At 39.8% G+C, this 14,667-nt stretch overlaps 2 protein-coding genes across 6 annotated transcripts; both read left to right on the top strand.

Moving 5' to 3' along the window:
• The first annotated feature begins 1,240 nt into the window (after positions 1 to 1,240).
• Positions 1,241 to 5,824, top strand: LOC106162363 (uncharacterized). 3 transcript variants are annotated; one of them, XM_087014441.1, is made up of 10 exons: positions 1,241 to 1,369; positions 1,611 to 1,737; positions 1,954 to 2,126; positions 2,520 to 2,659; positions 2,887 to 3,087; positions 3,281 to 3,355; positions 3,631 to 3,787; positions 4,016 to 4,078; positions 4,524 to 4,811; positions 5,109 to 5,824. In XM_087014441.1, the coding sequence occupies exons 3-10, from the start codon at positions 2,048 to 2,050 to the stop codon at positions 5,291 to 5,293; spliced, it is 1,188 nt and encodes a 395-aa protein (XP_086870567.1). In that variant the 5' UTR covers positions 1,241 to 1,369; positions 1,611 to 1,737; positions 1,954 to 2,047; the 3' UTR covers positions 5,294 to 5,824. The 3 variants fall into 3 exon arrangements, with proteins under 3 accessions (XP_086870567.1, XP_086870566.1, XP_013395093.2); XM_087014440.1 differs by lacking the exon at positions 1,241 to 1,369 and having other exon boundaries at positions 1,615 to 1,763; XM_013539639.2 differs by lacking the exons at positions 1,241 to 1,369; positions 1,611 to 1,737 and having other exon boundaries at positions 1,772 to 2,126.
• An 855-nt stretch (positions 5,825 to 6,679) lies between these two features.
• Positions 6,680 to 14,504, top strand: LOC106162390 (uncharacterized). Of its 3 annotated transcripts, none has more exons than XM_087014427.1 (11): positions 6,687 to 7,149; positions 8,732 to 8,848; positions 9,327 to 9,453; positions 10,006 to 10,178; positions 10,420 to 10,559; positions 10,880 to 11,092; positions 11,562 to 11,636; positions 12,345 to 12,501; positions 12,888 to 12,950; positions 13,154 to 13,441; positions 13,873 to 14,504. In XM_087014427.1, exons 1-11 carry the CDS (start codon positions 7,122 to 7,124, stop codon positions 14,064 to 14,066), a joined length of 1,575 nt encoding a protein of 524 aa, XP_086870553.1. In that variant the 5' UTR covers positions 6,687 to 7,121; the 3' UTR covers positions 14,067 to 14,504. The 3 variants fall into 3 exon arrangements, with proteins under 3 accessions (XP_086870554.1, XP_086870553.1, XP_013395133.2); XM_013539679.2 differs by having other exon boundaries at positions 6,691 to 7,149; positions 10,880 to 11,080; XM_087014428.1 differs by lacking the exon at positions 8,732 to 8,848 and having other exon boundaries at positions 6,680 to 7,149.
• Positions 14,505 to 14,667: the final 163 nt, after the last annotated feature.

Genomic DNA, 14,667 nt, shown 5'->3' with positions numbered 1-14,667 from the left:
GATTTATGGTAAGGTGATTTTCTCGTTTCGCTTCTTCATTTTTTCCCCTTTGCTCTTCTTTGTTACCGTACATGTACATGTCGCTGGTTAATTCGTGACACTTTCCTCTACACGTTAGCGAAAAGCGCACATGATTGCACTGTGGCCTTCGTAATGCGCCTACGTTGTTGACCCGGCACGTTGTAGAGTATATCACCCAACGTGTTCAGCTGACCCTAGAGCCTAGAGCCTGACACCATTTTGGACTTGGCATATAAAATGGCCGAGAAGAAAGCATGTTTTTGGAGGTGAGAGTTTATTGGTTTTCTGCTTGTTGACAGCTACATGTCTTATGTGCGTTTTACAACACTGCCGGGCGTCAAATTGGGCCAAATTGACGCGGTGTATTACAAACACCCACGCACTTAACGTACTCTTCACCGAAAGCCTCCTGAGTGGTATGGTCATTTTAGAACTAAAAATTATCGGTCTTTACGGATGTCCACAGCTAGTTGTAATAGAAGCAGACTGTACATTTCACGCATATGTGTGAGGCTGAACCCAGACTGAGCCCGCTATTTCAGACATCCGTCGTTAAGGAAAACATCACACTGTGGGCGTAACCCGATCCTTTGCTCCTTTACAAACAACAAACACAGCAAATGAGTTTGACCAGCGCACTAGTAGTGCCACCGTAGTTCCACCTAGAATGACTACAAATAACTTTTATTCGACACACCCTATGATTGCGCATGCACTAGTCTGAGTCTTTTCATCTCATAACGCACAGAAATCATATTCCTGCTATACTTCGAAACGCCGGTATATTTAAGAATAGAAACCTCACAACAATAGCGTGAGGTGTGTTTACCTTACAGCGACAAGTTAAAGGTGAAACTCAATGCCCCACGAATGATGTATTAAAAAGCAGCATAAAAGTGTCACGGAAAACGCAGTGGATTCTTATTGTCGTGCAAAAGACTAATTCTATAGATAACACTAAGATAACAACCAGACATAGCCCCGTGAATAAAATATAAAAGCTTTTATTCCCTTCCATTCCGAGTTCATCGTTATTGCTGACAGCAGTGCGCTCTTCTCCAAAACCTTGCAAACTGGCTTGATTTTACGCTACGTTGCAATATACTAGAGCCATCTTGGGTGATTCCCATTTACTGTAAGTCACGCACACCACTCGTCACAAACACTACGCTAACCAGAGGTATATGTTTTACAGATGAATTGTCTTTAATCAGTTAAAACCTTATTTTAGTCCCCGATGGGTATGCCAAGGCTCCGACCTTCCACCCGCCCAACATAGAACAGCTGAGGAAGATCGCTGGAGACTTGAGACTTGAGCTGTCGGACGAAGAACTCGCTGCATATAGAGGTACACCACACCAACAAATTCATACACGCACGGTCGCAGACATTCACTATATCTCTTTCTATTTCTTTCCTTCTTTCTGTTTACATGGACGCACGCAAGAACTGCCACTTAACTATTTATTTATTTACCACTTGCCCTACCTTATGTGCCTTTCGTCTCATTCTAGAGTGATATAAGCATTTTTGAAAAAAAGGAAAAAAATATAGTCGCTTTATGTTAAAATTTGACATTCTTTCTTCAGAACGTTTGCTCCCGCTGGAAGAGGTTTATGGTATACTAGATGAACTGCCAGAACCAACGCTGCCTGTTAAGTACCCTCGAACTCCCGGGTGGCGTCCTAAGCCAGAAGACAACCCTTTTAACGGCTGGTAAATATTCATGTGAAGAGTTCTGAGTAAGTGTTTTGTTTGAAAATAAAGAGTGCGATTTTTCATCATTTGTGGCTGTCCGACATTTTTTTCTCTTACACTTAATTCTCAGTTGCATGCACCAAATTTGTGTCTACTATTCGCCATATTTTTCATCTTTTGTATGCAACCTTTTTTTAACAGATTTTTGGCATGTATCGATAAAAACATTATTAGGTACTGGCGTACGGATATTCAAGGTGCCCCCTCTGGGAAATTGGCTGGGAAATCCCTGGGTATCAAAGACAACACGGCAGTGGCTGGGGTACCTATGATGAACGGGTCCAGGGTGTTGGAGGGCTACATGCCAGAGTTTGATGCCACTGTGGTCACCAGGATACTGGACGCAGGTGAGCTCATACTGTTTGCTGGACAAGCGTGACAGGAATGGTGCAGCCGATGGTAGTCCACTAATATGAGAACAGTGGTGCATTTAACATTAATTTTTACAGGTGGCACTGCCTAGTATACTGGACCCATACTTAAGGCTTACCCTAACCTGTATCAATCATATGGACTCTGGACTTCCTTTGCTATACCACTACCGCACCAGTTACGAAATGAATAAATATTATTGGTTCCTGTAATTCATGACTTTATATTTGCAAGGAATGAAAAGCATAAGTTTTGAGTTCTGTGCAGTACAATTTACGTCTCAAAATACGACCTTATGTATATTTGACTGCTGACTCATGAAGGGATTCCAGTTGGGAAGTATACAACGTTTATTTTGCACATTTCAGGAGGGCGGGTTTTGGGGAAAACCGCAGTTGAAGACCTATGCTTCGATGCGAGAAGTGACACCAACAGCAAAATGCCTATTTTGAATCCATATGATGGCACACTGTCAGCAGGGGGGTCCAGTTCTGGAAGCGCAGCTCTGGTAGGCCTAAGCAATGTGAATATTACCAAGTTGAGAATTATGGAGATTTTTTAGACAATTGTGCATACTTTTGATCTCTTCATAGAGAAAACTATGCACCAAACGACGTCATCAAACCAGATGGCCACAATGTAGAGAGCGAAGAATTACTCCGCATATTTGATGTCAGTTTCCCTATTAGGCCTATCATTTAATAGTGGTAGAAATTACATAAAATTATTTTTAAGGTCGCCGGAGGTCAGATAGACATGGCTCTTGGTGGCGACCAAGGTGGATCTATACGTATACCCGCCGCGTGGTGTGGAATTGTGGGGTTAAAACCCACGTGGGGGTTGGTTCCGTACACCGGTGCGTCCTCCGTACAGCCCTTCCTGGACCATCTTGGACCCATGACAAGAACAGTGGAAGATTGCGCCTTGCTGTTAGAGGTAAATAGGAAAGTAACATGTATTGCCTAGCAAACCCACGATAATTGTTTAATACACAAATGCTTTTACAGCAGTAATCTTGTCAAATGTAGAATCAAGTGAAACGAATATATCATTTTATTTATCTTACATAATTTCATACATTTCTTTCATTAAACGTGTGATCTATCTGTTCTCTTTTGCCACAATTCAGGTAATCGCTGGATACGATGACGGCCTTGACCCCAGACAGCCGCCAAACATTGTGGTGCCCGAGTATTCAAAACTGGTACGCGTTGTGGCATTGCCTGCACTTCTCAAATGGTTTGGTAAAACATATATCCCACATACCGTTGGAAAAAATTGAAAATGGTACATTCTCTATGAGACAATATTCTTATGAAATTTCCGACGCATTTCTCGCAGTTTCACGTTGGTAAACATAATGATAAAATTCACACTCCATATGTAATAAATAGCCTTTGTTGTCAGATAAAACGTATCCAAAAGAAGTTCACGATAGCGAGTCATGACTTTTTTGTTTGATCTTATTCTTTACCCTAGTTGACTGCCGACTTGACGGGTATGAAAGTGGGTTTGGTAAAAGAAGGCTTTGATAAATGTGACAATCATATAGTTTCCACAGTTCGGTCCGCCAAGCAGTATTTTGAGGCAGCCGGTGCCACTGTGGAAGAAACCAGTATTCCTATGCATATTACTGGTAAGATGTACTCTCTTTATGAAAGGGGGTGGGTTGAGCGAAATCGGCAGAGACCAGAAACTATGTGACTATACATGCCACCAACAACTGCGTGTGTTGTCGCCATCGCTGTCGAACGAAAATATTGGCCTCACAGCGAATTTCTCACCCTTAATTGAAAGAGTCATATATACGGTGACCAAATGCAATTTAGTTATCAACTTTATTTGTTTGTGAAACTCATTTCAGGAAGAAAGATTGGTGTTGCAATATTATTTGAGGGATGTAGTGAAAATGCTCTTAATGCAGGAGGTAAGTTTTTTCTCTTTTTTATTAAAAGGTGTAGCATACGTAAGGTAGAAAAAAAGGGAGCCTATAAAATTTTGAAACTTAAGAAAAGGGACGTAAACACTGGCAAGAAATATAAGGAACGGGTAGTACACTACCAAGACATGTGTGATACTAAATAATGGTCGTTACGTGGGATGGGGATAACTTTCATCAACCAGATTTTCACTAAAGGTCAGTCTTAATGGTTCTGAGCGTCAACTATGTACTGTATGTGTACTTAGAGCCGTTATTAAATTAAGATTTTGAATAATATTACGCACATACCTTCGACAATTCCAATTTTCTGTATCAAGGGTTTTCTAAAAATGGTAGATCAAGGGTAGTCTAAAAATGGGAAAATTGGTCTAAATTTTTCTGCTTCGTGAAACGGGTCCCTAACTGTTTTCCGATTTCGTTCTGTTTCCAGGAACCGCCTTTGGCTTCCCTGGATTCTACCCAACTTCCATGCAACAGGCCACGGCTCGGGGGATCAGAACCCATTTCAATGACGTTTCACACCCTGTCAAGATAATGGCTTTACTCGGGGAGTACACCAAACAACGGTACAACCACATCCACTATGCTAAAGCCATGAACTGTTCACGACTGCTGCGGAAGGCCTATGACGACGCCCTCGCCAACTATGACGTCATCGTTATGCCCACGATGCGCACCTTACAATCAGAGCTGCCTAAGAAAGGAGCAAGCATTCAGGGTAAAATGAGTTGTAGACGAAGATATTCATTTTACATTAGTATAATTTAAAATCTTTAAATCAAAATGTTGCAAAACAGTGGGTGAGCTATTGCATATATCCCTTTGTTCGGGATATTTTCTCTTTCCAAGTTAATCACTTTCCATGTGATGACATTGATGGCTTTTAAATATCATTTTAATATCAGTATTATGTTAGTACTCATCTCTATTATTTAAATCCCGTTCTATGGTCTAATGCACTCGAAAAGAAAATATAATGTTTTTATCTTAACAAAGACTTTTTGTTTGCATTCAGAGAACTTAAACAAAAGCGTACTCCACAACGCAAGCCAGTTCAACCTAACTCACCACCCGGCACTCAGCATCAACGCTGGATTTGCAGGTGGACTTCCGGTTGGCCTCATGATCATCGGAAAACACTTTGATGAGGTCACAGTGTTGAAAGCTGCTTATGGTTTTGAGAAAAAACGAGATGAATAGTTTATAGAGGGAAAATGTGCGACCATGGCAACTGGAGGGGGAATTATTTTCATTACTTTCGACTAACAACGATGATTTTAAATTATATGAATGCTATTTTTAATTCTTAAATTTTAATTGAATTAATCAATTAATTTTTTAATTAAAATTCTACAAATCCAATGCTGAAAGCATTGCACTCGGGGATTAATTGCAGTGCATGGTAGAAACGTGCAGCTAGGTGCCGCCATGTTGAATTCTTACATGCAGAGCTTACTCTCTAGCATTCGTTTGTCTACTGCAGAGCAAGCTCGTCATAAAGCACAAAAAGTCAACATGGCGGCATCAATCTGCAAAAGGCCCATTAAACACGTGGCTTTTAATAGCACCTTATGATGATACATTGTTACCGCGTATAAATTTGATGCCACTTGGCGATGTCTTTTCAATTTTATCAACATTATTGCCTCTAAAGAAAACATTTTAAAACATCAGGTGTGAGTGGGTTCTAAATATGAATAAATGATAAAACGGATATCTACACCGGTATTTTTTTTTTTTTTTTTTTTTTTTTTTTATACCATACATAGCAAAAGCTATTACAGGAAAAGCACAGTGGGTGTGTGCCCAGTTTTCTCTTATATAAACAAATAAACAAATTAATAAGAAAAAGTAAAAAAGAGTTAAATAAAATAAGAAATAAGGTAACGAACGAACAAGACAAAAAATCCAGTCTCTGCCTCTCTTAGAGGAAAATGATGGATCCGTCGGTTTATTAGTTCATGTGTGGCCTGGCAAATGTCCGTTTTTGGATGTGGCATCCATTAAAAGTTGTTTCTTTTTTTTAATTAAATAATTATATCTTTTTGTGGTATAGGCTACTGTGTCGATTAATACCCCGACTGCAAATCAAGGTGACATCCGTAAAAACCATTGGCTTCGCCTCCTGCTTGCTTGGCATGTTGTTGGAAGTGCCAATTAGTGACAAGGGGACACCATTGATGAGAAGGTCCAGACTTGGCATGTCTGTGACAAACTTTGAGTTTACCACCACACTGACCGTCCCCTTCTCTCACCCCTTACCCGGACTTGTAGCCGATGGATGTCACTTAAGGACGGAAAAATGCTTTCTGCAACCAGTCCAACCCCCTCCCCCCCCTCCCCCCCCTCCCCCCCCTTCCCCCCCCCCCACCCGGCAGTGCGTCTCCCGTACAGTCGGTTATCCTAGGCCATTCTATACAGAGGTGAGACGCCAAGTTCTTATCAAACTTGACACAAAAAATAAATAAATGAAGACTTTAAAAAACGTACATTGGTAGTAAGTCAACAGTTCAATATCTCAAGATAGATTAAAACTGTACATATAGCGCATTAATACAGGCTGCAGCGTCCAATGATATTATTGCTCGTTCCCACAAGCCTACCTGACAAAGATTCAGCCAAAGGAATGGGAGCACCTTAGAAAAATTAAAAAAAAACGTTAGCGTCCCGAAGCTATCTCAAGGTTCTATAGCAAGGGGCGCTGTCAAAACCACGTCTCCAGGGGCCTATTTTGATATGAGGGATATTAACCAAGGCGTGAGGAGACCCTCCCCCAAGCACCACTAGTGGCACTGACGTCATATATCGCAGTTTGGAGGCCTAACAAAGGATATTAGGGCCAAGGAGCTAGGAAGGAGCAGCATTTATCGCTAAGGGTACAGCTTCTTACCACTTGCTACAGGGTAACTTCGGAAAACAACACGGTTCAGGGTCAGAGAAAAGATCCATTTAAAAAGAAGCAAGGTGAAAAATATTCAGATAAGAAGGACGTCTGCTGAGCATTGATTTGGCTTAGATTGCCTGCAGAATGACAGAAAATTTTGAATCTTATGGAGGTAAGCTCGTAAATTTATGATTTGAGAGGCAATTCGTAGCACGAATGATACCAGTATTTGTATCAAAATCATTGGTTATATATTTATGGGGGTCACTCTGGTCTTGATTGTCCGAACGCAGTGGGAGACGGGGATAAATGGTGAAATGTCGAGTATATATATAAATAATAATTTCATTTCTGTGATAATTAAATGAGTTTTTGTCGGTTGTGCCACGAATACGGTTATACCAACAGAGTATTTCCTATAGGTTTACATTTTTTCTTGACACCTGACTTCTTTTGACCCGCCAGTCGCGTACTACCTTCTGTTACTGTGTTTGCGGTTAATATATTGGCCCCACTGGCTTCCTCACCTTAAATGAGCCCAAACACCAGTCGGCTTTGTTGATTCATTGGCGCTCTAGATAACCAGTGTCGTGTAAATTGTACGAAACCTTGACCGGGCACTCGGACTATTCGGTGTCCTTAGCTGCACTGGGTGGGCTAGGATATCTAACTTATCTGTTTCGCCGCTTCGATAACCGTTCTGAAAGTTTTTCAGATTCCTCTCATCCAACACATTACCGATACATAGAGATTCTCCAGTACTATCTTTTCCGGCAGCAGGATAATTCCCGAAGCAGGTGTAATGTAGTGCTTATTAATATAAATGATGGGAATAAAGGGATGGGGGGACAGTACCTTATTTCCTGCTTTAGGCTAGTAAGATAGACAAAACCATACTTCATTTTTTCTCAAACGGCCAAAAATTACCCGCAAGAAAACGCAGTAGATACTCCAGCGCAGTAGACTACATGTGTATACATGTACGCAATCATACTGCAAACCGCAGTAGACTACTGCAATCATACTGCAAACATGCTTCAAATCTGCTTCGATTTGGGAGCTAATTAGCATATTTGAAACATGCTTCTGTCATGCTGCTAATCTACTGCATTAATGCTCCTCTCTGTACAAACCTATGTACTTTTTGGAGTAGAATTGCAGTAGGCTATGCTGCATTTCTACTGCAAATATGCTCCACACCACTACTGCGTTAATGCTTTTTTTGCTACTTCGATACTACTGCATTTTCGTGCGGGTTATAAACTCTGTTAACTTAGACTTCAGCTTCTCCTTCATTGTACCACCATCCGTTAATAATGCCTGATATTTATCTTGCATGATGACTTGTTTGCCACCTGTAATTTCGTGTTCAATGTGTGATCGCTATCTGATAAAACGTGAAACACAGACCATTTCTCAGATGTTATGTGATGTTTTCATAAATTGTTTGAAATCCTAAATAAACAACGGGTATCAAGCCCGAAGTCATATTTTCATCACATTATAGTGTTTTTAAGGGGTGGGTGTGGGAATTTTGCCTTCACTATTTCAAGTTAAGACGATGTAGTGTGCGTTTTAAACAGGAGAGATATCCATATATTCAGAAAACCTGCATGTGGTCAAACTTTAATTTATTAACCGTGTATAATATACATGTAAGTCTTCTTAACAGGCTGGCTTTAATTACATCGGTTTATACATTATCACCAATATATTATAGGAATTTATATTTCTTAAATTTAACAATTTTCCAGTCCCCAATGGTTACGCCAAGGCGCCCACTTTTATTCCTCCCAACAAATGTCAGTTGAGAAAGCTCGCAGAGAACCTAGGACTGGAACTATCGGAGGAAGAATTAACTGCATACAGAGGTAGAATAGTAATTCACAGTCATGCTATTTCTCTTACGTAACGCATTAATACACCTGTAATGCACAGTATTTATTACTTGCTGCAAGGAAGAAAAGCAACAGACGATATAGATATCCAACAGTATCGCGGCCCCTTCAGAAAGAAGATGATCAGATAACTGAAATGCTGTCGCATGTCGGCCATATGGAATAATTATGAATAGGTTCAGATTTTTAGTTTTCTCTCTCTCTCTCTCTCTCTCTCTCTCTCTCTCTCTCTCTCTCTCTGTGTGTGTGTGTGTGTGTGTGTGTGTGTCGCGCACTCTCCTCTGCATCTTAACATGTCTGGCGTCTGCGCAAAAGATCCGTAAGTCGACCATAAAAACTTTTTCATGCTACTCATTCCTTTCAATTGAATGCTTTGTGCTACAGACTGGTCATTTTCGTCACATACAACAATTACTAACAACCAGTGTCTATTGTCTTTTTTATCTCTTAGAACGGATGCTCGGCCTTGATGAAGACTACAGCGTGCTGGATGAACTGGCAGAACCTACGTTACCTGTTAATTATCCTCGAACCCCCGGATGGCGTCCAAAGGCAGACGACAACCCTTTCAATGGCTGGTGAGCACAAATGGGCACTTTCGGCACAGTTTAAATTAAAGGCGTTTTATGCTAATGTTTAGTCATCGTCTGGCTATAGATGGTTTGAGTGTAGCGAAATATGTCAATCGCTTTAGGGAGCCTTTATTGTCCGTAACCTAATAATGAAGATCGCTAAACTGATGTTTGGTGTAATCAAACAGTATAATTCCGGGAGTAAGACAAATCTGTAAACGGTTTTGATCCCATCTAGATCTGGGTGACCCCTTTGATATAAATATTTTTTTCTGATTATAATGTTCCTCTGTAACTGTTTTTCTTCAATAACCATCACTAATTATCTTTCATCTGAAAAGAGATATAGCTGTCAAATCCACGACGCTGCAAACGCCTTTTTTTTTCTAGCGTCATTTCTTACAGCCATGTGATGTTGCAATGCAGTTGAAAGAACAAAATATCTCTTATTGCAAACAATGAATAATGCGACTTTTGGTATCTTTTGTCGAAGAGTGACTTGATGCTAACGTAATTCCATCGTTAAACATTGTTTTACTTTTTTTTTAAACTATTTAGGTACTGGCGTACAGATATTCAAGGTGCCCCCTCTGGGAAGTTGGCTGGGAAAACCCTGGGTATCAAAGACAACACGGCGGTGGCTGGGGTACCTATGATGAACGGGTCCAGGGTGTTGGAGGGCTACATGCCAGAGTTTGATGCCACTGTGGTCACCAGGATACTGGACGCAGGTGACGTGGACAAATATTGGTGTTACGCTTGAATTGATATTTGGTATTTCTTTAAGTTTTTGAAACTATAAGGGGGCATTTGGTCGGGTTAGGCAATGATTTGACATGCCAACTCGCTTCAAATGCATCTTTAATTTTAGCATGGATTATGGCCAGATTTCTCAAAACTGTGATACCGATAAATGCTCTCCATGTGGGAGCCGTTACAACATTTTGACAACAATAAACTTGTTTTATTCAGGTGGACGAATTCTTGGGAAAACTGCATCCGAGGACCTGTGCTTGGGTGGAAGTAGTTTCACCAACAGTAAAATGCCGGTTTTAAATCCATATGACCCAACGCGTTCGGCTGGTGGTACCAGTGCTGGTAGTGCAGCCCTGGTAAGTACATGACTACACGTTGTTTTCTACATGTGAACACCGCATATCCCGTAGAATTTATTGCCTGCATTTGGGGATGCATATGGCACAGGCCAGATCCCAGTTGGGTCTTTGCATTGTTAACAGCATAATGAGCATGTTAATTGGCCAAGTAATTTACAGATGAGCTGCCAGTTTGCTTGTATGGAATGCGTAATTAAATAGGGGCCTTGATCTATGACACCCCCTATTTAATTTCTTCTAAAAAGACCCAAGTGGTCACTTCGTAAATTTTTTTTCAGAGATTTAATTTTGAGTCACAATTTTTTCATATTTTGAAGGTCGCAGGGGGCCAAATTGACATGGCTCTTGGCGGCGACCAAGGTGGATCTATACGTATGCCTGCCTCATGGTGTGGTATTGTGGGGTTAAAACCCACGTGGGGGTTGGTTCCGTACACCGGAGCGTCCGCCATGCACCCTCATCTCGACCATATGGGACCTATGACGAGGACTGTGGAGGACTGTGCCTTATTATTGGAGGTTAGCTGTGACGTAAGAGGGATTAACGTTAACAAAACACGCCTTACAGGTCAATTTTTGAATTCAGTTCGATGAAAATAAAATGCCTTGCCGTCTTCGGTGTATTCAAAGCTACTCTGCGTGTTGGAATTCCGATATTTTATAGGGCTGTACGGCATGTACCGGTAGGGCATGTATCAAAAGAAAGAGCAAATCCACCTTTTTTTTTTTACCAAAAGCAGTCTTTTCCTTTAACGTCGTAAAGGCGGTTAATACTTTGTTTTTGCCAAGAAATATGATGGATGATTTTTAGTTGTTATTCCCTTAATACCCGCGTTTTATCTTAGAAGCATTTATCCCATCTCAGTGTAAAAATTATCCAATAAATAAACTAATGATTTGTAAAGCCTGTTACAAAAAGAAATATTTACTTGTATTTTTCACTTCTCTGAATGACACAATTAAATATATGCGCTATTTGATTTTTTTTCATTTGCCAAAGGTTACTGCTGGTTACGATAATGGTCTTGATCCAAGGCAACCTCAGAACTTAGTGGTACCAGAATATGCAAAACTAGTAAGTTATCCATTAATACTTTGGACTGTGGTGGGAATAAAATTGTTCAGTTTTCAGATTTGGTCAGAATTTTTGCACTGCTCAATAGAAGTTTGGCTAATTTATTGTAAAACCCCATGTCAGACCACTTAAGTTGACAAGATTATATCCGATGACTGTGACGTTTTGTGTATTACAGTGTAAAGGGTTAGCTTTTTTATTTCTAAATTATTGTTTTGCCCATCTCGGTACTACATTTGTTTTTGTGAAAGCTTTTGTATTCTCTTGTGATCATATGAACTTGCTATAATTTACAACAATCGGCTAAAAAACAGATTAACATGGGGATGGAACATTTGTATGTTCTGTAGGTTAACGTATGTACATGTACTTGTCTGTAAATTTTGGTCGTATCAAGTCAACCCTATTTTCAACAACTCTGAACTATGGCTCCCTCAAAGGTATACAATTTGCATTTCAAATAAGTACACAGTCATATTTATTGTGGCTAAATAACGTTAAACTACCCGATAAATCATGATTGTCACTTAGGTTATTAATTTGGAAGTAGTACCAAAAATTTTAGTCAAAGTCAGGGATGGGTCGGGGGGTAATTCGAGTATAGAAAACATTACTTTTTTGCTTGCGGAAGTTAGAATTTGGCACAATTTCTTTAAGTATAGCTTCAAATCTTTGAATCTGCATGCAGCGTAATACCTTTTACTATAGTTGTCTGCTGACCTCACGGACATGAATGTGGGTTTGGTAAAAGAAGGATTTTTTAAATGTGAAGAACAGGTTACTTCCACCATTCGGGCCTCCATGCAGTATTTTCAAGCAGCCGGTGCCAAAGTGCAAGAGATCAGCATTCCTTTGCACATTACTGGTATTATTTTATTGTTTTAATATAAAAATGATTTCCTATATTTTACTGATCATGAAATATGAAAGATGTGAAAAGAAAGGGATACCGATAATGTTCAAATCATAGCTTTCAAGCTGCACACTTACTTGCATGCATGTTACATGTGACGTTTTAGGTATTCTTAGATGTTAGCCAAATCAAATAGTCTGAACGCGTACACGTAAATTTAATAAATACGATTAATTTTAAATACAAGATTTTTCTATATTCAAATAGTCTGAACGCGTACACGTAAATTTAATAAATACGATTCATTTTAAATACAAGATTTTTCTATATTTTACTTGTTTTACTATGTTCTGTACAGTGTACAATTTGGACATAACATTGCGTTTGTCCTTTTGTAGGCCGAAAGCTGGTTGCGCCAATTTTATTAGAAGGATGCTATGAAAACATTTTCAATGGAGCGGGTTAGTATTATACTTGTTTAGACGAAACGACTGTATCAATAAATGTCGTATACAATAGGTCTATGTTGGACAAAAATTGTAAACGTTACTTTTGTGTTAACGTTTTTAATGCCAAAAAATAGCTGAAACGCAAAAGTTTGTTGCCTTTTTCCGCTTTCTTAACATTGGCTACAGGGAATCAATCTTGACTTCTATAATTTAAGGATCGGCGTTTGGTTTTCCCGGATTTTACCCAACATCGATGCAAGAGGCTCAGGCTCGTGGTTTGAGGACCCATTTCAATGACGTGTCACACACGGTTAAAGTCAACGCCTTGATTGGAGAGTATACGAAACAACGCTACAACCACATCCACTATGCTAAAGCCATGAACTGCGCCCGACTGCTTCGACAGGCCTATGATGACGCCCTCGCCAACTATGACGTCATCGTCATGCCCACTATACACATTTTGCCGGCAAAGCTGTTGGAAAAGAAAGCCAGTATTATAGGTAGGTAGACTCACTTTCATTGAAAACTGCAAGATCTTCCCAGAATAACTGATTCACGACAGTTACTAACTAGTTTCGTATACACACTCCTATCAATTTATCATGTGCAAAATAATTTTGTAAGGTTAAACTTTAAATTGATTGCTAATAATAATAATAATAATGCCAATCTTTACGAAAATTACCTTGAGCACACTACGGATATAATTGAAATTAACCGTAATACTGAACCTTACCTTTGAAACTGAGGTTGAGTTGTCACCGACGTCACGTGGTGACATTCTGTGTTTCAAACGTAAGATCGAGTTTGAGCGTTAATCGCAATCCCATCCTTATTACATTTTGAAACAGCTTGAATGAATCAAAACGTTCATTTTGACATACTTTGAATATTTCACTCGTTTCTAGCCCTCTCTTTCTATCTGTTTTAGAGAGTATAGAGCGAAGCCTTGAGATGATTCACAACACGCCCCAGTTCAACGTCACCCATCACCCGGCACTCAGCATCAATGCAGGATTCGCAGATGGACTTCCGGTTGGCCTCATGATCGTCGGAAAGCATTTTGATGAGGCGACTCTTCTTAAAGCTGCTTACGGCTTCCAGCAGAATCGAGATGGACATTAATACGCCATCCACAGTCCAGTGCCATATTTATTTAGCAAAGATTGCACAAACATGACAATCGACGAAAAAATATTATTGGCTCTGTTATCGGCCTTTGAAGGCCTAACAGGGTTGTAATTTTTTAGACATGAAGAACAAAGTAACGCTGTTGTTACCTTTCAGTTATCGAATACATGAAAAAAGAAAGAAAGAAAGAAAAATCAAATCAAAGCCCCAACCTCAAAAGTAACAATCACACGTTACAGAATCTTATAATCGCAACAGGTGAATTCTAGATGGAGCGAAATTTCAAAGTTGGTCAAGGAAGTGCGTCTGCTCCATTGATTCAAATGTGCAGAGTGGGGAGACTAACAATGTACAGTGAAGAAAACTTGATTTAAAATGATTTTAGTGATGTGAATAGAATTGTTTCCTAAAAATAATAATTTTTTGTTTCCACTACAAATGTCTGTCTACCCATTCACATGATAAAACGCCTTAGCGCTTGTCTATTTTTATTCTAGGTCCCAAACTACCGTTGTTCTTGTTCTGGCCACTGTTTTATCCACCCAGAAAAAAAAATCCCGAAAAAAAGACTCATGTTTATCTTTACAAATATGCA

Source organism: Lingula anatina, chromosome 6, assembly GCF_051362555.1.
Source record: "Lingula anatina isolate TDL-2025a chromosome 6, LinAna3.0, whole genome shotgun sequence".
NCBI classification, from domain to species: Eukaryota; Metazoa; Brachiopoda; class Lingulata; order Lingulida; family Lingulidae; genus Lingula; species Lingula anatina.
This window is presented reverse-complemented; position numbering and strand designations above follow the sequence as displayed.

What these genes read in the sequence shown, in the direction of transcription:
- LOC106162363 (XM_013539639.2), top strand. Translation starts at nt 1,901, where the DNA reads ATGCAACCTTTTTTTAACAGATTTTTGGCATGTATCGATAAAAACATT. An exon ending in TATTCCTATGCATATTACTG is followed by an intron (nt 3,788 to 4,015) that starts GTAAGATGTACT and finishes AACTCATTTCAG; the next exon opens with GAAGAAAGATTGGTGTTGCA. An exon ending in GAAAGGAGCAAGCATTCAGG is followed by an intron (nt 4,812 to 5,108) that starts GTAAAATGAGTT and finishes GTTTGCATTCAG; the next exon opens with AGAACTTAAACAAAAGCGTA.
- LOC106162390 (XM_087014427.1), top strand. Translation starts at nt 7,122, where the DNA reads ATGACAGAAAATTTTGAATCTTATGGAG. An exon ending in AAATTTTGAATCTTATGGAG is followed by an intron (nt 7,150 to 8,731) that starts GTAAGCTCGTAA and finishes ACAATTTTCCAG; the next exon opens with TCCCCAATGGTTACGCCAAG. An exon ending in GACAACCCTTTCAATGGCTG is followed by an intron (nt 9,454 to 10,005) that starts GTGAGCACAAAT and finishes TAAACTATTTAG; the next exon opens with GTACTGGCGTACAGATATTC.